We start from the raw sequence: 25062 nt of genomic DNA, 5'->3' as shown, positions 1-25062 counted from the left end.
AAAACGATGCTGTTTTTGTCTTTAATTGTTCTTTTTGTTGCAGCCACCATGCCATTAAACAACAGCTGTTGCTGCCATTAAGTGAGCAGAGCACCGTTACAATCTCATATCCTTCTGACACCATTTAGGTCTACAGCGAGAGGCATGTGATGTGGGCGGGTGGTGGTATCACAACACATGGAGGATAGCAGGCAGCTAGGATGGTCACCGAAGGTCTATTTAATATCTGTTCTGATCTTTTGATCAGCAGACTGCCAATCCTAAAAGTGAGGAACACGTGTCTGATGGCTCATAATGTCCATGATTTAAGAAGATTTTCAGATCACAACAACTCATTGCCCCTAATGTATCAGCAGGGCCATTAGTCCACCGGGATGTGGGTGCTTTACCATACTTTAGTAATAGTGTATGTTAAATGAAACCAAAGATTTCTAAGAAATGTTTTATAAGAAAGTTAAGAAAGCTAAATGCATTCATCTACTGTACAAAGAATAACTTACAATTACATAAATTAGAAAGTTCAATAGTGTTGGAACATGGAGAGTCCAATGTTTATTTTTTCTGTTTATATATGGTCCTATAAAGTTCATGTCCATGAGAGTAGTAAGATTGAAGCAGTACAGAAACAATGACTTTCATTTATTCCGTTACCCCAAAAACAGTGCAGATTTAATGCTGCATGTCTAGTATGTGTCCATTTGTAGATGTCGATGCCATATATTTCCTATCAGAAGGAATCATTCAACACTGTTTTTCTCTTTTCACGAGTGTTGAGTTCCTGGGATGGTTGACATGTCTGCTCACCAAACATCGCTATTGTCTTCAAAGGAAGAAACAGCCTTTGATTGGAAAAATAAGCTTTGAATTCATGACTAAAAACAGCCTTTTCACACTTCAACAGTGAGGATGTTTAAAGTATATCTCATATATTGGCGATGCGGGGAGAGTTTGTGAGATAGAACTAACACAATACAATCTGACACTGGGGAGGAATGCCTGTCCTGTAACCCTATTCCATCACCTGGCCTGTAATGCCTATAATTGGATTTCTCCTGGGGATGGGTAGAGTACAGGGGCGACGGGGTGACTATGTCAGTTATTCCCCTCTCTAGGCCCCCGATGGTTATTAATAAACATCTTTTGGCTGACATTGTCCAGAGGATTAGAATAAGAAACCAAGTGGTGCACGCAAATAGTGAGACATGAACACAGAGAAAAAAGATCCAAATCACTGAGGAAGTTTGAGTCTGTGTGTGTCAATGATCTGAATTCTGGGACATTTTTGGAAAACTACATTTGCCATCAAAGCAACAATCAGAGGAGAATGCTGGCATCAGTTTCCTGTGCGGCTCTGTGACAGTGACCTTTCCTGTTATGTGTGCAGCGCGGCCTGATGCTGTTCCTACAGTCTCTGGTGACAGGGACCCGTCTAACAGGGGGGGAAGTGCTATGTATAACTAGTTGTTTAGCATTCATGTTAGAAAGTTAAATGTGAAACAGTTCATTTCACAGAAAGAGTAAGTCACTATGGTTTCAGATGGAGGATGTTGCTACACTCAGGAACATTTCCCTTTGCATGGTTTCCAGATTTTCAGTGTCAAGAAAGAAACAGTAAATGTATAATCTAACGAACCAGGAAAAGAAAAAAATATACCAAAGTACTGAAAAAACATTCAACCCTTCACCACTCAGTAATCTTATCATGTTTGCCATAAATCAGGAGTTATTTGATCTGTATATTTTAACAATAGGACTTCCATTAGACGTCCGGATCTTCAGTTATCAGAGGAACGAACTGGGCAAAGCCCTTAGCTCGTAGCCTCAAATCAATGATTTAAAATGAGAAACGGCTTCATTCATTCTTTTTTCCACTCAACTGATCTGGTTGTTTTGGAGAGCAGGAGACCACTGTGGGAAATATGGCTCCTGGTAAAAAAAAATCTGTATGATGGACAAAGAGGTAAGGCTAACCAAAAGGAGCTGACTGCAGGACTTCCCCACCAAACTCTGATTGAGTGGAAAACTACTAACCAGATCAAAAAAGTATATATTAATCCCAGTAACGTAACAACTTGACCATTAAAGTAATACAATATCCTGATTAATACAGATCTAACCTCTCTAGCACCTGCCTTTCCTGAACATCAAACACCCACAATGATGAAGATGTTGATGTTAGAGCCTCAATAAAATAATTGTTTTTTCAACCTTTACCTGCATTCATAGTTTTACTACCCTCCTTTACACCTGATGGTTCTAACTTCTTATAAGGGCTAGTTGGAATAGCCTTAAATTCACATATTATGCACACATATAATTCATTTTTGTATTATGTGTGTTGTTAGTTTTTCTCACACTGTCTTAAATATACCTTTATTTACAATCTCCCAAACGTTTTTTTTTCAGCACTTCTCTTTAAAACCTCCTCCTGAAAAAGCTCAGTCTGCTCTGATTGGTTGGCATTCCTTGGTCTATGCTGTCAATCAATCTCCGTTTCACAGCAGCATGACTTTAGCGGAGATAGTCCAATGTGAGTACATGGTCATAGTGGTCAAACGGTGGTACTACAACCTGTGAATTATTTAAATGAATAAAATGAGATTGTTCTATACCATTATTCATTGTATTTGTACCTCATTTAGTCAAAGTCTGTGAAATGTATTTACAGATAATGTTTTTTCTTTATTTAGTTAACAAACACATCCATGGCGTTTTGCATCAATCCACTTGGAAATATGTTTTATAATTTTAACATCAACACAAAAACGTTTGATATTACAACTTGTTTATTTTTCCTATAGTTATACAATTCACATGAATGACAAACGGGAGTGCAATAGTAAGGACAGCCCTTATATAATGTGAGGCCTTACACTGTTTACTGACGAATAAAGCATCTGCTTAATATACAGTACAGTATAATACTAGTAATAGGTTGGTTCTGAACAATATTTGCTATCAGAAACTGGACTAACCCTGTCCCTTTAGGCATCACTGAGATGTACATTCAGCAGAATAGACGTACAGCATTTTAATATGAGAATACCTGCTGAAAGTTCACATTCATTTCGCAGCCAAACAAACAGCAGCAAGCTCTATTTACATTTAAAAGCAATAAAACGCTTTATCCTGCATATTACATCCATCAGCCAGACCAGTGTCAGTCGTTCTTGGTCGGACCAGAAAATCAGCCAGACATATAAAACATGTTAAGGATGCAAACACCATGAAGCTCACAGCTTGTTTCTATTGCAGTAGTTAGAAAATGGAGATTGCAGGTTAAAACATGTACTGTAGAACACTCCCAAACTGATTTGAAAATGCAAACTATGAGTGGTAACCCTCAGTTCCTCCAGAGGCATTATGTGTCACTGCTTCTGGAACCCGTTAGTAGTCTAGCTTCTTTATAACACATTATATAAAAATGATACAAATGTGTGGCGGAATGTTTACTGGACAATAAAAGAAACCGTTTTTGTGAGAGCTACAGGATGTCCTCATCACTGGCTCTGACCAACAGTGAAAGTTGACTTCAGGGAGGAAGTTGGGTAATTTGATGGCACCACAAAACGTGTGACTTTGACATGAGGGACTGCTGTGTCTGGTTTCCAGCAGTCAATGATGTCCTCTGATACCCAGTGGCGATTCTAGTGTATGTCGGGGCCCTAAGCAAAAATTCACTCGGGAGGATCATTGGGATGAACCTCTAATGTGAGCCCACCTGATCATGTCACTCCTACCGATCAGGTGGGGCGGCCTTATGGCGGGCTCCTACTGGGATTGCAAACGTTGCGCATTGCCCCACTATTGTAGAGGAACTGAATTTGATTTAGGATAATGGCAATGCATGATGTCTGTTTAATTGCATTATTTTTTTTTTCATTTGTTGTTTGAACTTTGCATCAATAAAAATGTAAAACTGTGTGCATTAACACTGATGTCGTTTAAAGTTGTGTCGGCCCTCGGGGCTCCCTACTAGTCTGGGGCCCCAAGCAGTTGCCTGCCTTGCCTGTTGGCAAGCTGCCCCCCTGTATATACCTGAACTATAGAAAGACCTATGATTCTTTACTGATTTATAAGCTGGGTTAAAATCAGAAATTACATTTGGTAACTTACTGTCGTCAGTGTCATTTACAGCCCGTCACTTGAAACACTTGACAGGGGGCCGTACACAGCGTGAATTGTTGGTGCCCTAAATCCATTGCTGTCAATGTGGCAAGTGAAAGTAGCGCTCATATATTAACGTAGCATCTCTACGGTGGCCGACAGGTGCAAACAAGCTACAGCGGCCAACAACACTTCCTTTAGACTTCACAAACGATGCAAAATTAATAACATATAATACCATATAATATATAATAATTCTATAATGCATTCCAATGGTGAAACATCTTCACCAATTAAACAACACATGCAGCGTTTAAAAACATTTAGATATTAGTGGTGATCTGCTATAAGCTACCTAGCTAATTTAGTGAATCTAGTCATATTAAATCTACTAAAGAGAAAGCTGCAGTTATGGAACAGCTGTTTTTTCATGTGTTCGGCACATTTGTGTTTGTATCGTTTCTAAAACTGCAGTGCGTTTCTCCTAAGCGAGCCGTCCCGGGCCGTTGTATTGCAATTTGCACCTGTCGGCCACCTTACTTGTCATGTGATAGAGACAAACCAATCACAGCCGGCAGATATCCTTCCCTAAGGATCAGTCTTTGGTAAATATGAATGTGCACACAAACTCTTTTGGAAGTATCGATTCGTTTGAGTTGATAAATGTATCAAACCTTTCGCGTCTTCATATTTTTTTGCATAATCTGCAGCCAGTTTCTCTGTGACACTCCGTTATAGTAGATGTACGATCAACTAAAAAACCAGTCATCAAAGATACTTTAAAATCAATAAAAATGTTACAGTCATCTGTAAGGTTTGATTCAGCAACCCAGTGGGAAGGCTGTGTGAGCTCCATGTTAGAGAGACGTCTCTGAACGATGATCTATGGGAGATATTTTCTCTTTGGTGTCACGCTAATATTCAAAGCAGCTATCAATGTGTGTCAGATTCTATAAAATGCAACACATCTTCTACAGCACATCCATTGTTTTCACATAGCTCATGAACCCCTCCCAGAGAAACAGTTTTGTTCATTTTGAGGGGTGTCTGTCTCCACCTGGTGAAATCAGTCGAAATACAAATTATTCTCTTTTGTGCTCAACATGTTTGGAGATGTAATGCTTTAAATGATGAAAATAATAGAAACCCTAACCATCAGTGCTAAAAGGTTCTTCACATTAGCACAACTCCACTCTCCTTTGGTCAAGTGAGGAACTTAAATCACCAACAATCCAAATCATACGGGTGGGGGCGGGGAAACAGCTCAATGTCACAATCCATCTACCTGAAAGCAAAGCAGCTACAGTAAATAAGCATTGCAGAAAAAATTTAGGCATGCAGATTGTTGGAATCAATTAATATCATGATGAAATATAGCTGTAAAGGCTCATTAGCTCTGTGGAAGATGCCAAGGATCAGATCTCCTCTGGAATGTCATGAAGGTCTGAAAAGGAGAGAACACCAAATTCAGTCACAGTTCACCTACAACTGTTAACTATTTATTTACAGTAGAATTAACAAAGGGGCAACACTTCACGGTGATGTTTACAGATGTTTCATAATAGGGGTAATAGGAAACCAAACACAGCAGCTGTTGTAACTCCCAACCAACATCTGCCCAGAACGAAGTGCTGTGTGAGTGAATGTGTTGCACTCAGTCTATGGTAGTATTTAATATAATACAAGCGTCTTTATTGACATATGTTCAGTAGGTACAGTGTAGTATGGCAATGAAAATCTTAGGTACTGAGCTCTTCCAACAATGCAACATATTACTGTATATATAAGACATAAGACAAAATATGAAAATCTAAATAAAACTAATAATGGTTCAAAATGATAAATTAGAATAAAATAGTCCTGGTTATGTTGCTAGATCAAGTAGTATATGCATGTTAGAAAAATAAATAGACACAATAAGTTCAATGATGCAGAGTATCGGGCTGCAGCGGATGCCACGTTTATATTATCTTTACATCTTTTTGTGGGCTGCCTTGAGAATTTTATTCTGGAAGTATTGGATAAATTATAAAATATTTGTAGTCTATAAAAATGTGTTGCACCTGCTGGGGTGTCCAAAACTATTTGATTTTTGTTGGTCTTTTTGTTCAACTATATAAGTATGGCCTCTTTTTTGGTTAATTTTGTTATGGCTAAACTGAAGATAGTGCTTGTATATACATTTTTTAAAAAATTTTTTTATTATTTACTTGAAATAAAATGTATTTAAATGATCATTTGTTGAGAAAGCTACACATTTCCATCAGTATCAAACTGTATTGCTGGTTCATGTTGTGTGAATGCTCTTTAATTTGAAGTCCATGGTGTTCTATAATTAAACTTAAATATGTAGCAGTGTACTCAGAGTAAATTGATTGAACTACTGAGTAAAAAGGTCCACAAAGTAACAGTATTTCTAATTGAAGTCCCCCTCCAAACTACAGAAAACTGTGATACCAAAACGGTTCATCGGCCTGACCTTTGGAACTCTCAGATACAGTCCCATCGTCATCATCTGACGTCATGTCCACCTCCACATCACTGCCGTCCTGCAGGCCCTCTGATTGACTGGCAGGGTCCCGGCTGATCCAGAGGGTCTCGGCTCCGGTGGAGGGCTCCCTGTGTGGCTGCAGAGAAACAGGCTTCAGCAGCAGGAGAAACAGACGGGAATGGATGACTGTGACAACCCTGTCTCCCCACATCTGCTGTGATTAGCTGCTTTTTACATTGAATATTTTTTTATAATTCATGCTGTGAACTTTTACTTATTCCTTGGTCAGTTCCTGCACAGAACGCTTTTCTATTTTTACTCTTTTCTCTTTCAAACTCCTTTAATTAGGTTTCTCCTCTTTTTACAGACTAATTAATCTGTTTTACCAGGTTACGTAGACACAGGTAGACAGTGAACTGAAATAAAATTGAACTTAAATGTACTTTTGTGCAGTACAGTGGTAAAAAAAAAATGCATGGCTTCAAACCAAAGAACCAAAGATATCGTCCTTAACATTAATTAACATATTTTATATTCATTACAATTCTGAATCAATAAAATGATCAAATAATAAACTCATAATTTTTTTGTTCCTACACTCTTGATATTTGTTTTGTTTTTAAGGTGGTGATTATGGATTTTATTCAAGCGTGTTACATTTGCTTTGCTTACTTTATTTCTGGCTAATCCCTTGTATGTGAACTTGGTAATTAATCTGATATTTGACACTATCAGAAAGAAAAAACTAAGTACAGACAGACTTCTGCAATAAGTCCCCTTTACTGCATCTGGTGCTATGATAATGTAAAAATACAAATCAAGATGGTACTTTTAGCCGGAGGTCATCAGTCTTACATTGAGAGTTTTCTGTCTCTGTGATTCCCCAAAATGTATGTCATTGAATACAAATGTTCTTACCTGAGTGTCCTTCATGTTCCGGACCTGCTTCTCCAGCTTGGCCCGGGCCTTCTCACTCTCCTTGAAGCGGCTCTCGGCATCCCGCAGCCTCAGCAGCTCCTCCTGCAGCAGGCTGTGCTGTCGTTGCAGGAGGGTCAGCTCCCCGATACCGGACACTGCACTGGACTCCCGGTTTACACCATCCCTCCACAGGGGGCGCCACACTCCCCCTGCAGCTGGGGAGGTGGACTCCTGCGGCTGCAGCAGCAGCTCCAGGATGGAGTCTTGTTTGATGACAGCGCCCTGCAGGACATGAAAGAGAACCCAGAGTCAGACATTTAAGAGGCTGGACCCGCGAGCTGAGCAGAAGTGTGTCTACTGGTAAGTACATTTACTCAAGTTCTGTACTTAAGTACAATTTTGGGATACTTGTACTTTCCATTTGATGCTACTTTACTTTTACTCCACTACATGTATGTAATCCCTTTAGTTACTTTACAGATCTGGATTAATGATGGTAAATATAATCTCCCTTAAATCAGACTTTAGTTCACCTGCAGTAAATCCAGCAGCTACCCTGCAGTATACAAAGCCATTCAAACTAGCTGCACCTTTACCAGCTCTGAGAACACTTTAATGATCAATAATTATAAAACATATCAGAGATATTATTCTGAAATGGACCAATCAAACAATGACTACTTTTACTGTCGCTACTTTAAGTACATTTAGATGAGAGTACTTTCTACTTTCACTGGAGGAACATTTAGAATACTTTTACTGTGACAGAGTATTCCTACTCTCTGGTACTTCTACTTTTACTGGAGGAATATTTAGAATACTTTTACTGTGACAGAGTATTCCTACACTCTGGTTCTTCTACTTTACTCAAGTACAAGACCTGAGTACTTCTACTTTTACTCAAGTACAAGATCTGAGTACTTCTACTTTTACTGTAACAGAGTATTCATACACTCTGATACTACTACTTTTACTCAAGTACAAGATCTGAGTACTTCTACTTTTACTCAAGTATAAGATCTGAGTTCTTCTAATTTAACTCAAGTACAAGATCTGAGTACTTCTACGTTTACTGTAACAGAGTATTCCTACACTCTGGTACTACTACTTTTACTCAAGTACAATATCTGAGTACTTCTACTTTTACTCAAGTACAAGATCTGAGTACTTCTACTTTTACTCAAGTACAAGATCTGAGTACTTCTAATTTAACTCAAGTACAAGATCTGAGTACTTCTACTTTTACTCAAGTACAAGATCTGAGTACTTCTACTTTTACTGTAACAGAGTATTCCTACACTCTGGTACTACTACTTTTACTCAAGTACAAGATCTGAGTACTTCTACTTTTACTCAAGTACAAGATCTGAGTACTTCTCCCCCCCCTGCTTTTGGAGAGTTCAATCAGTTCCTTTCTCCAGTAGAACACACTTGTATATAAAGGCTTGAGGAGTAACAGATTACATGTAACAGTATGATGCACTCAGGATATAAAAAAGATAACTTTATTCCCCAACAGTTGCATAAAAAAAAGACGTAACACATCCACAGGCACACGCTTTAAAATAAGTCAAAGCTGTTTCTGGAAAAGGGTGAACTTTTCTGACACTGGTAAGAGCAATAGATTTGGCTCTGTGCTTCATCGTGTTTACAAAAGAATGTACAGAGGGCGACACACCTGTTGAAAACTGTTTAATAATGTGTGATGGAGATTTATTTGATCCCCCGCACCACAGAAGACTCACAGTATCTCAAGTCTAAGCATCTGAAGCTGGGAGTCTGCACCTTCCCAAATAGCTATGCCTGTAGCTCCCGTCTATATGTGCTATATAAAGTCCTGTATGTGAGTCACCGTGGTAACACTGCACAGAAACACACTCACCTGGATTGCATGAAGATACACACTCAGATTCACCAGCCTCTGGTAGATCTTCTGCCAAAAACAAAAAGCATACTCATTACTGATTTATCACACACACACACACACACACACACACACACACACACACACACACACACACACACACACACACACACACACACACACACACACACACACACACACACACACACACACACACACACACACACACACACACTTTTGTATCTTGGCCCCCACCTCACCTTAGCTGCAAAGCCATCATGGTCTCCATTGACCAACAGATCCTGATCACCTGAGCAGAGACGAGCACAGCGGTGTTACAGACTGATTGTAACTGTTACTGCACATAAAGCCTGCACTGCACAGAGACCTGCATCAGTATCTGTATACACAAATGTAAATATATTTAACAATCCGGACACAAAGATGTATATATTAATTTAATTCACTTTTTGTTTTAACAGTTACTTACGTGCATCATTTTAATTTGAATTGTATTTAATTGTATTATCCTCTGTGAATCTGTATGTCCTGTTTTTCATTCTCTCTGTCGCTGCTTTAACTCCTGAATTTCCCCACGGCAATTAATAAAAGGTACATCTTATCTTGTCTTATCTTATCTTATTACACGTCTTATTTGAATACTCAATTCTGATTAGCCAATTTTGTCATTTCAGAGGTCGTTAATACTCGCTAACAGACCAATGCTAAGGAGGATCATGGGACTATGTGCAGTCATATCAAACCACAGAAAGAAGTCGATTTAATGTCAGCTGTCAGCTATTTTTTCTCCATCAGAAAATCTTTATTCATGTCACATCTTGCAGCTACAGACTTAAAAGTGTCATTTTCTGACAGGAAGTAAACACTAGATGGAACATGGTATGGGCTCTGGAAAAATCGATATTTGATTTGGATTTATCGACTTATGTAGTAAGTAGTAGTTATGAGCGGGATAAGGTGCAGCGAGCTGGTCATTATAGTTACAGGACTCGACTGTCACCCTGCATATTCCCACTTACTGTATGTTCTTTATAGGGGGGGACTAATTGTTATACTTGTGATGGGTAAGGATGAATGATTGTCTGACTCACTCGTGTCTCCCCCCTCCATGTGGGTGTGATGGCAGGGAAGAGGGATGTCAATGCTGGAACCCAGGAGGAGCTCACTTAACCTTTCAACTGTGGGAACACACACACACACACACACACACACACACACACACACACACACACACACACACACACACACACACACACACACACGGGCATACCATAAACCTTGGTGAACTGTACAGCAGCAGAATCAACTTGTATGAAGACTACTTTTTGTCTTCTTTTCTGGAATATAGATATTTTTTATTTATCTGCATTTGTTCAGGGAAAGCAGAGGATGTTAGAAAGCCAAATCATTGAATAACTTTGTCTGAAATTCCTAATTCTTTGACACCATTTAAAGTGTATTGCATGTATATGAAAACAGACCAATGACCAAAGCAGTATATTTCTTTTCATCATTAAGGCAGGTTCCTCCTATCAACCTGTTTGAGTTTTCTGCACTTATATATGATGGAAATGTCTCTACGCAAAAGTAAACACAAAATTCTGCACTATGTGTCAATGTTGTAAAGGGCATCGTCTCTTGATCTGATATTTTGATTATATCAATATATCTGTTTCCCAAGGGCTTTCAATGCTTTAAAAAATGTTCTCTGTAGGAGGCCTAACAGCCCTTCTTTCCTGAAACTTTCCGAGTCCCTTAACACAGAGGGGACTCAGATTTATGGATAAAAGACATAGAGAAGTGGATTTAACAAAATAGGGGACCTTTCAGAGAACATCTCGTATGTTAATTACATATTTGAGTTTCAGGGTGGTGGAAAAAAGTGTGCTTCATTTAAACAGTGAAAAATAAATCCTGTTCTGTCACATGAGTCAACACTGACAACCTCAGTTTGATGCTTTGCCCTGCTTCAATTATACAATTATAACATTTTTACAAAAGCATTCCTTTCAAGTTGACCTGAGACTTACCCTCAGTTGTGGCGTCCTGCAGGAGCTTCTCTGCCCGGGGGGCTTGGGGGGTGTCCGCCCTGAACAGGATGCGAGTGTTATGGGTTTGTAGCCCCTCATGACCGCTGGTGACCTCAGCCAGCTCACAGAACAGAGTGACCCTCTCCTGCAGGAGCTCCAGCATCTCCCGGTCCTTCTGATGGATGTCCGCTGAGGGGGGGGGGATAAATCATTTGGGGCAACATGTACTGACTCGCAACTAATCCACGAATATGTACAGACATGGATAGAGAGGTGCAGGAATAAGTCCATAACCCAATAATGAGTTAGCGTTTTAGCTTTTCTGGGTGTAGTTGTCTCAAAGTCAACGTTTTTTATTTGGTTAGATTCAAGTCAAGCTGAAGAGATTTTTTTTACATTTTGTTCTCCATTACTCCACTGATGAACATCTAAAGCTTTGTCTTAAAAACTGCAGTTGCTTACAAGTGGCTAAATACTACTACTAAAGGTCATCACGCACAAAAATAATTAGGATTTAGCTTAGCGATATTGACGTAATGGTTTTTTTAATATGTGGAGATTATCTTTCTGAACAGAACGTGACGTTTCATAAACGTTTGTTTGTTACAGGTCTTATTTTCCCGAATATTCCAAAATGCAATGGAAAAATCCTACTGGCTTTTTGTCGAGGGAGCCTTTGTTGTCCGCTAACTTCCGGAACAGCAAACAAAAATATGTTGTCACTGCACCACTCTATATTCACACCTCGCACACACATAAAACACATACAAAATGGCCTGAAAGGAAGAGTGGGACTTGGTTTAATCCATTGAAGATTAATGACATCACTACCTGGGACTATAATCTGAAAACTTATGTTGTTTCCATAGTTACTACAATACAGGCGTAAATATCAGAAATATGTATTCTCGTGGCCATGGTGGAAACTATGGAAGACAGTACTTAAAATAAAGTAAAATAAAGAAAATAAATACATAAATAAATAATGAGTGAATAAATCAATTATTATGACATTACATTTATTTATGTATTGATTAATAAATGTATGTATTAATATTTCCAAAACCCTTTTTTATCTGTGTTCTCTTGTCATAGTGTGTATACCTACATTTAAAATACATTGCTTTATTAAAGCCTATTTTCAGACCTCAGATCTGATAATAACTCTGAGAGCTGCGAAACAGAATCCATTCCAAACAAAAATAGGGACTCAGGTTTTTGTAAGATGGCTTTGTTTCTATCTTCATGATAAAAGCTGCTAACAGCAATCCCTGCTGGCTGGCTAGGGGAAAGAAAACTCCCTCTTCCTCCTCGAGAGAAAAAAGCTGATAGGACACAACGTAAAACTGAATAATGACATGAAAATGTGTCTGATTCAATATAGATATTAGGCTTTAACTGCTTTTCCTTAGGATTTCTCTGAACCTCAGACTCATTGAAACAGAAGCCTTCTAGGACAAAAGAAGAATTCATAAAACAGAATGAAAGAATCACAACGAGACACAGAGATCGTGTCATAATGTCTCCTGACCTTTGAGTCTTCTCAGATGGGCCTTTTGTTCCGTCTCTATGAGGGGAAACTCCTCTCTTGATGGGCACCTGATCAACCAAAAGCACAGAGCTCACATTTATCAACCATGTGGTGTGGATCATTTTTTGATGTCTGTTTTTTGTACACATAAGAGGCAGCAATACAACATAAATATACAACCACAGATCAAGTCATTTTAAAGGGTTAAAGGTTCACAGAGTGGTGCATTGAAGGTGTAGGCCGACTCGTAAGTTAGCATCAAGCAAAAAGCAATGGGAATTTTCCATAAAAAATAAGATCTTTAGCAAACACACTTTCATGATACTTACACCCTTTGTTCACAAGGTTTATATCCACATTTAAAAACTGCTTTTAAAGTAAATGAATTAAAAGAGCTAACGTTTAAAAAGGAACTATCACGGTGACATGACTGCGCATCATTATCATACAACAAACAATCTGCTCCATAGCCTCTCTTTGGTTAGCTGGACATATAACATTCACACTGTACATTTTTACGTTTATATTTAATTTAATATTCCACTCCTTGCGCTCTTAATGTACATGATATCCTGCTTTATATTGTGTTCACTGTAAATTGGCCCTTCAAAACTGTTCTATTTGTCAGACAGTTTATAGATTTGTTTATCTTCACTGTCAAATGTATATATGTGTTATACTCTCTAATGCTGGTTTACTGCTGTTTGAGATGTGTTTATATTTTTAGAATTGTTTTTTTTTCTACTCTTTTAATTTCTAATTGTGTGCAATGCCGAGTTTTGTTTTATGCTGCTGCAACGTAAAAAAAATCCCAATTTGGGATCAATCAATTACGTCTTGTCTTGTCTTGTCTTATCTTATTGCCAAGCTGAAGGAAAACCCATGTTCTGTGTGATTTGGTAGACTGGTGACTTTTTATCAACCTCTAACCACCAACGATACATAGAAACTTCAAACATTCACCAGCGGACTATTAACTGATGTAAGTACACCTTTCTTCAAATCGAGGTAACAGTACCTGGTAAAATACTGACTAATTCCAGATTTATTGTTAATTGATGACATCAGATAAGATGACAGCTCAACAATTGAGGTTAAATAGTGGAATATAATATGTGTTGTTCATGTACGGTCTTAACAACAAAGTTACATGTAACTTTGCAATGTAATCCATTGAAAAGTAAAGAACATATTGTTTAAGGGAAAATCCTTCAATATATTGAACCAAAGTTCACATAAAAGGTTTTGTTATGTTTGTGTTTGAGCATCAACCCACTTGCTGACGGTGCGCTGGATGTGGCGTATCCAGATGTTCTTATCTTCTTTGGAGGCAGCGTGGAACTCGTACATCTCAGGAGGAGTGGAGTCGCTGATCAGGAACATGCCTCGCTCCTGATTGGCTATATCCCTCACTATCAGGTTCTGGAGGGACAGCACTGAGGATTTGTCCTGGATCACACACGGGAGGAGTGTTAGACAAAGGAACAACAAGAGAATCACATTGCTAGATTCAATGTTGTTGTGTTTTCTTACCAGACATGGGAAGAAGTATCTTTGGTCTTTCTCCTGCAGAAACACCAGGATGTCTGTCATCAATAAGACTGTTGTATCTGCACACACATAGACACACAAAACAGGTTCAAAATGTTTTTCCAGCACATGTAAACCTGAGACCAAACCTAACCTTTTAACTATGCTGAAAACAATCTGAAATGTTCCTGCTGTCATAATTGGCAAGTTTCTTGTTTTGAGTTTGTAGATTCCTGTTTTATTTTGAAATGTTTTCCCTCTGTTGTGTCTAGTGTACTTTTACTTCCTGTCTTTGGTGTTCCTTGTGTCTGACTGTTTCATTGTTGTCACCTGTTGCCCTCCTGTTTCTGACTCCCGTCCCCAGTTGTGGCTTGTGTTGTGATTAGTGTCTTTGTATTCAGTCCTGCTTTCCCTTGTGTTCTTAGTCAGTTCGTTGTCGTCCTTCATGTACTAAGTCAAGTATTTTTCATGTCCCGGATTTCCCTAAACTTTGTATTTTTGTTAACAGCTTTTTATAATAAAAGCACGCCTTTTGTTGAAATTGGTATTCCACCTCCTTGTGCTGCACTTGGGTCCTAAGTTAGTTAGCTGGTGATTTTTGGTCAGGTTTGCTGAAATCTCACAATATTAATGCTTGTCTTTAATAATACCCCTTTGCTAACTGGTTGTTAGCTACTGTATCATCATATTAAGTTAGCAGCAGCAGCTATTACACAGCTTAGTCAAAAATGGAATGAAGACTGATCAATTTGGACATTTAGCAGTCTGTTCTTTCTCGATACTGTTGCTAACGACACCTTGATAAGGGGACCACCTCCATTAATATCAATCTGTCAAATTGGTCAATCTAATGTAAGCTGTGAAAGAAGAACATTAGTTTTCTCCATCAGAAACACCATGGAATACTTTTTGAATATTCATTTTGGTGGTGAGAACAAAACTACAAGGGGAGGAAAGAGTTGAAAGACATAGGGTGCTGGACGATAGAGAAATCAGCAGCAGAACACAGACAGGAAGTAAACACTAAAGGGAACAGCAAAAGATGATAGACACTAACAGGAATAGCAGAAGACAGATAGGAAGTAAACACTAAAGGGAACAGCAGAAGAAGACAGACAGGAATTAAATGCTAATAGGAACAGCTGAATAAGAAAGACAGGAAGTAAACACTAAAGGGAACATCAGAAGAATACAGACAGGGAGTAAACACTAAAGGGAACAGCAGAAGGAGACAGACAGGAAGTAAACACTAAAGGGAACACAGTATGGGCTCTGCAGTGTTTAAAGACTGGTTCATGGAAAAGAAAATGTGAACAGACTTGGACAGTTCCAGAAAACCTCGATCAGTGCTGCCGTTATTTTAAGTTACGGAGCTGTTATTGGTGACACCATTGGTTTCACTCTATGAAATATAGATTATAGACCACAGTACACTTAGAAGACTCCATTCTGAGCTGCTCTTCAAACTGTAATTCATGTAGTCTACACACAGACGGACTGAAGTTTGATGTACCTTTGAGCCGGGATCCTGGGGTTTTCCAGTACAGGGTTCCTTCATGGACCAGTCTCCTGCGAAAAAGCTCTGAAGGCTTGAACAGCCCCCCATCCCTCACTCTGGTATCAGAACGCGGGTCAAGCTTGGCCTGGATCTCTTGCAGACGCTGTGTTTTCTCCAGGTCCTCCATCTGCACAACCAGGAGAAAAGTTATATTCCATTCTGAGTACAAAAGACAGTTTTAATGAAAAGGGAAGAGCTTTACTAATCTGATTATATCTAAATGTAGGAGACTAAAAGTGTGTGCTAAATTCATCATGCTAAACATAATCCAGAAAGGAAACATGGGAAGAGATGGGAATGAGGAATAGTTTGGAGCTGAAATGTTATTTTGATTGACTCTCAACACAAAGCAAAAAAACCTAGCCTCCCTTTGTTCACTTTTAAAGGGATTTTGCAGCCTTACTTTTCCTCAATGGTCCCCCCAGAATAGTAATAATACATAAATAAGTCTGCCGGACATCATCATGTATGGGCTTTAAATAATAAGGGTTTATTTTAAAGTTTATCAGTCACTATAGGCCTACCATAATTAAATAATAAACAGTTACAAACATTATCATTATAATCAATGCAACATAATGCCTTAAAGTGCAAAAGGAAACCTACACACAAAGATCCTTTAGAACCCTCTCTGTTAACAATAACGTAGCTTTTGTCACGTCACACTTTAAATCATCCTACCTGTTGCCTTTCACCATCCACTTATTTAACTGTTGTCGCATCCCTTGACATGACATGTTCAGCCCCCGACAGCTTTTTTGCTTTATCCATCTTTTCCCATGGACGTCAACTCACTACTAGTGCCTGCTCGCTCAGCGCTCGCGGCGCCCCTGCTCCCTCTTCTATGTCAAAATCCTATGATTGAATCTTATGAGATAGGGTGCCCTTCTCTAGCATGTTAGTCCTCCAAAATGTTATATAACCTTAAGGAAATGCATAAACTATTTAGAAACGCACAACAGCAGAAACATAAAGAAAATAATATATATATATTTTTTTTAACCATCGCTTTGGCGCCCCCCCTGGTGTGGCGCCCCTATGCATCGCATATAGTGCATACCCACTTTTTACCCCACTGCTTATAACGTGTATATGTTACCCCCCCAAAAAATGTGGTACCTGTTGGTCTATTGAACTTAGAAGTTCTCTGACCATGAAGCTAGCCTGGGCTATAGAGGAGGCTTCCTCTTCATCATCTGGAAGAGAAATGAAGGAAACAGGATTATTAGCTGAGAATAACAACCTAAAGCAAAAAACACCATAGAAAAAAAAGACTTCTAAATCACTTTGTGTAGAAGGAATATTTAACAAATGTATCCATCAATTTTGCTCATAGAAAGACCAAAACATCTCCTATAGGACTTTGCTTTTAAAACGATTGATTGGGGTATATTTCTCGCTTTGGGTATGGAAGTACTTTTCACTTGTATAGTGATTGGTCACTGTATTCTTATATAGGGTGTTTCACCGTTCACTGCAGTGTTTTCCACTATACGCTGAATAAGGACAGGATACTTGGAGATCCGCTGAGTCACCAACAAGATGCACTCCTGAACACCATGGCAACGCAGCAAGGGCCCACGACTCACCCGCTGCCCAGGGACAAAGAGAAACACAGAAAAAAAATATCCTGGTTGACATTTCATTTTTTATTTTGCCCCCACACTCAGCTCACCCTGAATGATCTCTGGTCTGCATCCACGGGTCGGCTTTATTCCCAGCCCTGCAGGCCGAGTGCATGCGCCCATTGTGACTAAATGGCATTGGTGCTCAGATATAAAAGCATGTAAACATTTGACAACAGAAATCTATGGACCATAAAATGTGATTAATCGATAGGTCAGCAGTATAAGGTCCAGTCAGAACATGTGATAGGTTAAAAGATTTAACAGTCCAGTGTTGGCAGGGCATTAGAAACAGATTAAATAGTCAGAGATGAGGACAGCAATTCAGCAGAGCCACTGATAGAAGTCGAATAATATCTAGGTGTATACTCATACTTTCCTTTAATCAGGAAATGAAGGGCTTCATCAGCATCTGTAGCTTGTATCTTTACAAACCAGGGCAAACCCTAACCCCTGCCTGTCAGTCTGTACTACTTTCAAAGACAATAACCCTGCTGTGAGTTTGAGATCATGATCATTTTGGGTCGCCCAAGAGTCTTTGATCATAAAGAGATCCAGGTCATTACAAGGAGCGAAGCGTTGCATGTAGATGCTTAGAGAGCCACTGCTGAAACAAAGGTGGGTGAGGTGCCCCTTCAAGAGGGCCTGCAGAAAGTTTTGTATTTTGCACTGTGTGTCCATGAAGGCTTGCCGTAGTTTTCTGTTGATGGCTTTCTATGGAGCGCATGGGTTGTGTTTCCTCCGATAATACAATTCCTTGCTGAAATCCTAGGGTCTTTATGTCTGCAAGTACCATCGATTGTCTGTTTATATGCATACCGGCACACTTTAGTTGATTATATGGCAACACTTTATGATGAGTGATGCTAATCTTGTTAGCATGTGAGCAGCAGTTAAAATGTTTGGTGGAAATGAATGAAAATCAATTGGAATGAAATGGAATCGAAATTAACCAGTTAACATCCTAAACTGACCTGCTGTCTCCTTGGTGTTTATTGTCAACAATGTTAAGCTATCCGCCAAGCCTGAAACCTAAACATTCTTGTAAGGGCAGAATAGTGGATGTGTGCAGGAATTGGGGAGGTTTACTTAGACCCCCAGCATACAGTTGACCCTCATGCTGTGTCTCTAATGTGTCTCACCCGTATGAAGCACTGGAACTTCTTGTCTCTGGCCAGCAGTTCCTTGTACAGTTTGACAGCCTTCATGTGGCGGCTGCAGAACTCAGCGTAGGTCTTCCTCATGTCGTCTGCACACTGACCTGAGAACTGGCAGGAGAACACAGTGTTGCTTTGTCTCTGTGTTTGAATGTGAGAACACTGCTTAAATGTTAATGGAACACACTGTTCTGACATCTCTTATTCACATTTACCACTAGATAAAAATCTAAAAGCTATAAATATTTTATTAGAAAAAATAAAATCTAATTTAGCAATTCAATGCAAAAAACAGCAGCATAACCAAGATAACAATACCAACTAAAGCTGGACTTCACTTCAAATCACTGTTATTAAACAGCTTAATTGAATACTCTATTATGATTGGTTAATTTGGATATGCAACAGTCTGCTTTTTTTATAGCAGACCATTTTTTAGGATAATTTGATCAAGGGACTATGTGCAGTCATATCAATCGGCAGAAAAAAGTCTGGTCTATTTAATGTCAGCTGTGACCAAAACACCATGACATACCTTTGAATATTTTTGTTAGGGCTGTCAAAGTTAACGCAACTTCCTTTTAACGGCGGTATTTGTTTTAATCATGCGGGTTCTGTGACCCACGGCCCGCTAAGTAGTTTGCAAAAAAATAATAATCAGGAAACCATGGTAACGTTGTGGATCACAGCAGAAACCAGTAACACATCGAGAAGGAATATTCACTTTTGGATGGCAAGTTCACCTGGTATAAAATGATTTATTATACCAGGTGATTTATTATATCATTTATTATGAATAAATTATTTATTATAAATATATTATTTATTATAAATACATTATTTACTATAAATAACCATTGTTTATTTATAATAAATAATGTTTATTTATAATAAACATTATTTATTATAAACCGATCATATTTGTCCACTCACAAAAACACTTAAAATATCCTTTTAAGTTAAATTTAGAATAGATAAAATTGCAAGTAATTTGCGATTAAGCGCAACTAAATATTTTAACCATTTGACAGCCCTAATTTTTATATTTGTGGAGAATACACATTTTTGGATTCATGATGACTAAACTGAAAAAATCTGCTGCAGTTCCAAAACACACTTTTTTTCTTAGTGGAAGCAATGCGATCATAGTTAAATCAATATCTTGTGTCAAATTAATGATTTATTAAGCAGGAAGTTGTGAAATAAGCAAGATTTTATGTATCTATTTAGGGTCATTCAAGACCCCTCTGCTTTGAATTGGGGTCTGGCTCACCCTGTCAAAATTCCTTTCGTTATAATGTTATATAGTATATTTCGCTATAGTTGTACACTTGTGCTAAGCCGTAGAATGACCCAAACTACTTTACGTAATAACCAAATAGGTTCTGAGTGAATCTGCAGTGTGAATGGTGTACCTGCTCTAGAAGTATGTCTCCCAGCTGGTGGATGGTGTAGTTGCGGTATGATCCAGGCTGCAGGCTGCTGTTGTGCCTCAGGAGAAGCTGAGCCAGGAAGTGGGAGTGTGTCCTGATCCGCTGGTCCAGGCAGGGGAACATGGCATGCACGGTGCACAGGTCCATCTGAAGCTCATCCAGCATGCCCTGCCGGAAAACCCTCTCCATGATGTGCAGCGTTCTCATGTGGTGCAGCTCTGTCTGAATCAGCTCTGAGAGGAACACACACACACATACACATATTTGAGTCGATATGCTCTGTGTTCAACGATACATTCAATGTCTGTACTATTGGGAAGGAAGTTAAAGATCAATATACGTCACCATAGATGACATCCTGCCTCTTGATGATGTTCTTGCGGTGTGTCTGCAGGTAGCTGCTGTCCACTGCCATGCTCCATGAGTCGGCCTTAAAGTCCTGTCCCTCCAGCTCCAGCTCCTCTAACACTGAACTATAGTAGTTGTCTCCTAAATAACAAAAAAAAAAAAGATCAGCATCATAGATCACAGGCTGAGAAACACATTTAGAGCTCTTCACTGATCTAACAAGGAGTGAAAAGACAACTTGATCCTTCACTTGTTTAGACATCTGGATTTAAGGTCAGCAGATTACCCTGTGTCTAAATTGTGTAAAGGTGAACATACATTTAGTTACATATGTTTTAGTCATTTCAGACATTCATCATGTACAATATATAGTACTGTACATATCAGCAATCACCATGTAAACAAACACCAGTAACAGCACAAAACAGTATAAACATATCATAAACACATATGAATGTCAATTATGCTCCTTTGGTCTCCACACCCAGTGTACATTTGATTTATTTACTAGATTTACTTTAACCTGAGTCACTTTCCATAGCTTGCTCATGTACAGTAAATATCTCCTGTCTTAAACCATGCCTCTGAGTTGTGTCACAATTTGCATACTTATGTGCTTACATTTGCTATTTTTATTACATAAGTGCTTATGAAAGCAAATATGCAAAATGCAGTGCACTATGAGTTCTTGAATAGTGGACTCATAACAGAAAGATTTGAGTGTGGAACATCGGACACTCACACTGAACAATCCCCATCATGGCTAAGTAATGGAAGTTGCTGAACAAGTGTGGTTCTCCAATGAAACAGCACTATGCAAATAAAAGTTATACATGTGGGTGTTTCTTTGTTTTGTAATCGGATTGATTAAGCAGTCTGTTTTGATTTGCTACCCCCAACGCTAATGTTGCTAGCTAGCTAGCTAGCTAACCCAGGCAATCATCACTTCTTGTGAGGGCACAACAGCCATGTCTGATTTGAGACAACACTTCCTGTTCCCACATTCTGAAACGTCAGGGTACAGCACGATGTACTAAGGGAAGTGTCTGAATTGAGACACAGCATTGGTGTTACTGAAGAGTCTCAACTTCTTGTGGTCTTTCTGACATATTACTACACACCTTACCAAGTTATCATTCTCCATCTAACCTTAAGATCATTACCATTTACTGACATACTCAGAGCACTTTAACTAAATTCACATCAGGTAGGTCTGTAGATCTGAAGGTCCTGTATCCACCTGTCTGTTAACTCGACAAGGGCCTCAAAATGTAATATTTTTAGGTGTAGGCACTAACTACAGACACTATATACGCCCCAAAACCAATGGCAGTGATCAGTTCATTTTTCTATTAGTTGATGAGGACCAGTGTTATTAACTTTTATTTAGTAGAATAACACTTCTCTTCTTCTGTCTTGAGCTTCTTTTGTTCATTTTCCACAAACTCTCTTGACTTTGGATGCAAAACAGTTAAAAGACGATAAGTGAAAGCAGATGGATATCTACGGATGCAGCTGTTGCTATGTATAGACGCTAACCTGCAAAAATGACTGCAACACCCGAGACCACTCATCGGTTTCCATTCTCTATCTAGAAGGCTTTCTTGCCTGCCTTTAAGAACCAGTTTACTCACTTGACCTATGCTATGGCACTGATCACTATTACATGTATCCTTTCAGTGTGAAGATGTGCAGAGAGGTCTGTCGTACCGTCATCGTTCAGGGACTCTATTGACATAGCTCTGTTCCTGAAGCTGAGGGAGTCTGTGGACTGGGAGAGGATCCTGCGCAGCCCCAGGTTAGAGTCCTCACTCAGGGTCCTGAAAGACACACTCTTTTATTAAATACTAGGGGAGGAAATTATTCAACATCATTGTTTGCACCCCTGATGCCATGTTTTGGTTCAGCACAAACAGTACATGTGACAGGAAGTAGCTTCTGATTTTAAGAGAGTGCAAAAAGTGTACAGTTTATTGCAAAAATCTTATAAAATGTGGACTTGTCATATTAGAAGAAGTACATGTGTAAAAGATCCAATGAATAATGGCTAATCCATTTGGCTGCTTTGGTATTATACATGCTCACTTCCTGTTACGCCCACTGGAACACTTGAACACATCAGATGCATCATCCGGGTTGACAGTAACACCATGTGCTTTTTACTATGACACAGTCAAATATCTGATCTATAGACAGCCAATTGCTCACAGAACATGAACAGGAAAGAGGATTTGACTGTTGCCATGGTAATCAACATATTCATCATTATATGCATCCTTTGAACCTTTATATATTTGGATGGGTGCTAAAAGGGTTACAGTTAGGCTCTCTTTTCAGGAACACTCTGATTAAATTACATTATTTTATATTTTGTTATTTATTCTATTTGTTATTACCCTTCATATGCCATTTTATGGGCTATAGCATCTAGCCAGTTATCTTTCAATAAAAAGGAAAATCCTTAAAGTCTGACTTTTGCCTACACCTCTCATCCGACAATAACAGAAATATATAGTATAACGTACAGTATAATTTAGGTATGCAGTTACCCAAACATTTGAGGAATGTATGACAGCTTGTAATTAATATTTAACTTTTTAAAGTACATATCCATTCCTGAACCAGGTTTTGCACCATTACTCTTTTTATCTGCAGTCTGACATTATATGAATAATACATATTGATATAACAGCCAGTGAAATGCAGATAACCTCTTGTTCATGGTTCATTTGCCCATCAAGTTGAAATGGAATCCTGTGTACAGGGACATGCATATCCAGCTATCTTGTTTAATGCTAACATCATAACATAAACCAAGGAAAGGCTCATAACCTTTTCACCTCCTAGGCCCTGCTGTGGTGCCCTTGAGCAAGGCACCGGACACCTCCAATCCCCCCTCCCCATTGCTCCCCGGGCACTGCACGATAGCTGCCCACTGCTCCTAGTACTAGGATGGGTTAAATGCAGAGGACTAATTTCACTGTGTGTGCTCTGCTGTGTGCATGCATGTGACAAATAAAGAGGGTTTCATCCTCCGATTCTATCTATTCTATCTTCTATCTAACCAGGATACTGTGCATGTATGTGGGCAGGTGTGACATACTTAACGATGATCTACTGTACTTAACCAAGGATGTAGCAAGCAAATTTGCAGGATCAACATCCAGGATAATCTACAGCATAGTTCACTAACAGGCGGACCGCGGTCCGGGTCAGGACCCTGACGCCAACCTATATGGACCCGGACCTATAATCAATACATTAATAAGGGATTTTCATTTTGGGGGGGCAATTCCATTTTAACCGACGCCAACAGGGGGAGAAAGAGACGAGTGAGCGATATACAGGGAGATAAACACAAGAAGAAGAGACAAGTTAGCGGGAGAGAGAGAGAGAGAGAGAGAGAGAGAGAGAGAGAGAGAGGGAGAGAGAGAAGGGGGAGAGAAGAGTGAGGGGAGAGACGAGTTAGTGGGAGAGAGAAGGCGGAGAGAAGAGTGAGTGGAGAGACGAGTTAGCGGGAGACAAGGAGAGAAGGGGGAGAAACGAATGAGGGGAGAGATGAGTTAGTGAGAGACAGAGAGAGAAGGCGTTAAGTGGAGCACCAATGAGCACCTTCACATGTGTATGAGAATGGCCCTGACACCATTTCAGCCCCGATTTAAAATCCTGGCCGGAGAGGCTAGAGCTCAGTCTCTCACTGAACTAAAGACAGTCAGTGAGGGAGTGGAATATAAGAGGGACAGAAAGACAAACCTTAAAACTGTTCCATTGTTATGATGTGTTCGGACTGATATGTTCTATAACTGTCTGAAACTGTTAAGATGTGAAACGGTTAAAGAGAAAGGGGAACTCAAGCTGCTGCTGCTGCTCTTTATTTAATCTTTCTAAAAGTAAGCTCTTTTAAGATGCACACATTTTCCAAAGATATTTACTTTCTTTTCTCTATTTTATTTTAAATGCAGCGTGGAACATTAAAACATCTACAGTATTATACTGTATATCTGTGTAGTTCAAGACACAATAAATATTGATGTTTTTGGATTGTACTTTGTTTGTTTGATGAGACAGTTGTTGATGACATGCAGACGTTGATACAGCTACTAGCTCACAGCTAATGTATAGCACATGACATTTTCTCTAACTGGACCTCGTTGAATTTTAGTTGAATCTTGATCTACAGTATGTGAGTCTAGTCCCAAACCCATGGCTAGATCCCTACGCCTTAGGAAGGCTTAAAGGTCCCCTATTGTGCAAAATGCACTTTTTGCTGTCTTTTATACATACATATGTGTCCCCGGTGTATAAGGAGACTCACAAAGTGTCAGAAAATACAACCCTGTCTCTTTTCCTCCTTACCCACATAAAACGGGGGTACAAACGAGCTGATCCAGATTTACTGTCCTTATGACGTAATAAGGGAAATGTGGGCTGGCTTTACATTGAACTCCT

At 39.2% G+C, this 25062-nt stretch overlaps 1 protein-coding gene across 6 annotated transcripts in view; it reads right to left on the bottom strand.

Moving 5' to 3' along the window:
- Nucleotides 1-2768: 2768 nt before the first annotated feature.
- arhgef1a (Rho guanine nucleotide exchange factor (GEF) 1a) overlaps nucleotides 2769-25062 on the bottom strand; it is a 35129-nt gene continuing 12835 nt past the window's right edge. For 2 of the 6 annotated variants that reach the window (XM_063898780.1, XM_063898783.1), the window contains 17 exons: nucleotides 22324-22433; nucleotides 20611-20754; nucleotides 20248-20498; nucleotides 18818-18943; nucleotides 17519-17642; nucleotides 17170-17246; nucleotides 16006-16177; nucleotides 14496-14572; nucleotides 14239-14411; nucleotides 12963-13030; nucleotides 11432-11620; nucleotides 10493-10579; nucleotides 9641-9690; nucleotides 9399-9449; nucleotides 7517-7798; nucleotides 6587-6749; nucleotides 2769-5551 (listed from right to left, as the gene is read on the bottom strand). In XM_063898780.1, the coding sequence (XP_063754850.1) occupies nucleotides 5523-5551; nucleotides 6587-6749; nucleotides 7517-7798; nucleotides 9399-9449; nucleotides 9641-9690; nucleotides 10493-10579; nucleotides 11432-11620; nucleotides 12963-13030; nucleotides 14239-14411; nucleotides 14496-14572; nucleotides 16006-16177; nucleotides 17170-17246; nucleotides 17519-17642; nucleotides 18818-18943; nucleotides 20248-20498; nucleotides 20611-20754; nucleotides 22324-22433 (2173 nt within the window). In that variant the 3' untranslated portion in view covers nucleotides 2769-5522. Of the gene's footprint in view, nucleotides 5552-6586; nucleotides 6750-7516; nucleotides 7799-9398; nucleotides 9450-9640; nucleotides 9781-10492; nucleotides 10580-11431; nucleotides 11621-12962; nucleotides 13031-14238; nucleotides 14412-14495; nucleotides 14573-16005; nucleotides 16178-17169; nucleotides 17247-17518; nucleotides 17643-18817; nucleotides 18944-20247; nucleotides 20499-20610; nucleotides 20755-22323; nucleotides 22434-25062 lie in introns of those variants that run through there. The other 4 variants (XR_010167103.1, XM_063898782.1, XM_063898781.1 and 1 more) reach the window with 4 other exon arrangements.

The sequence above is a fragment of the Eleginops maclovinus genome, chromosome 13 (assembly GCF_036324505.1).
Source record: "Eleginops maclovinus isolate JMC-PN-2008 ecotype Puerto Natales chromosome 13, JC_Emac_rtc_rv5, whole genome shotgun sequence".
NCBI lineage: Eukaryota > Metazoa > Chordata > Actinopteri > Perciformes > Eleginopidae > Eleginops > Eleginops maclovinus.
This window is presented reverse-complemented; position numbering and strand designations above follow the sequence as displayed.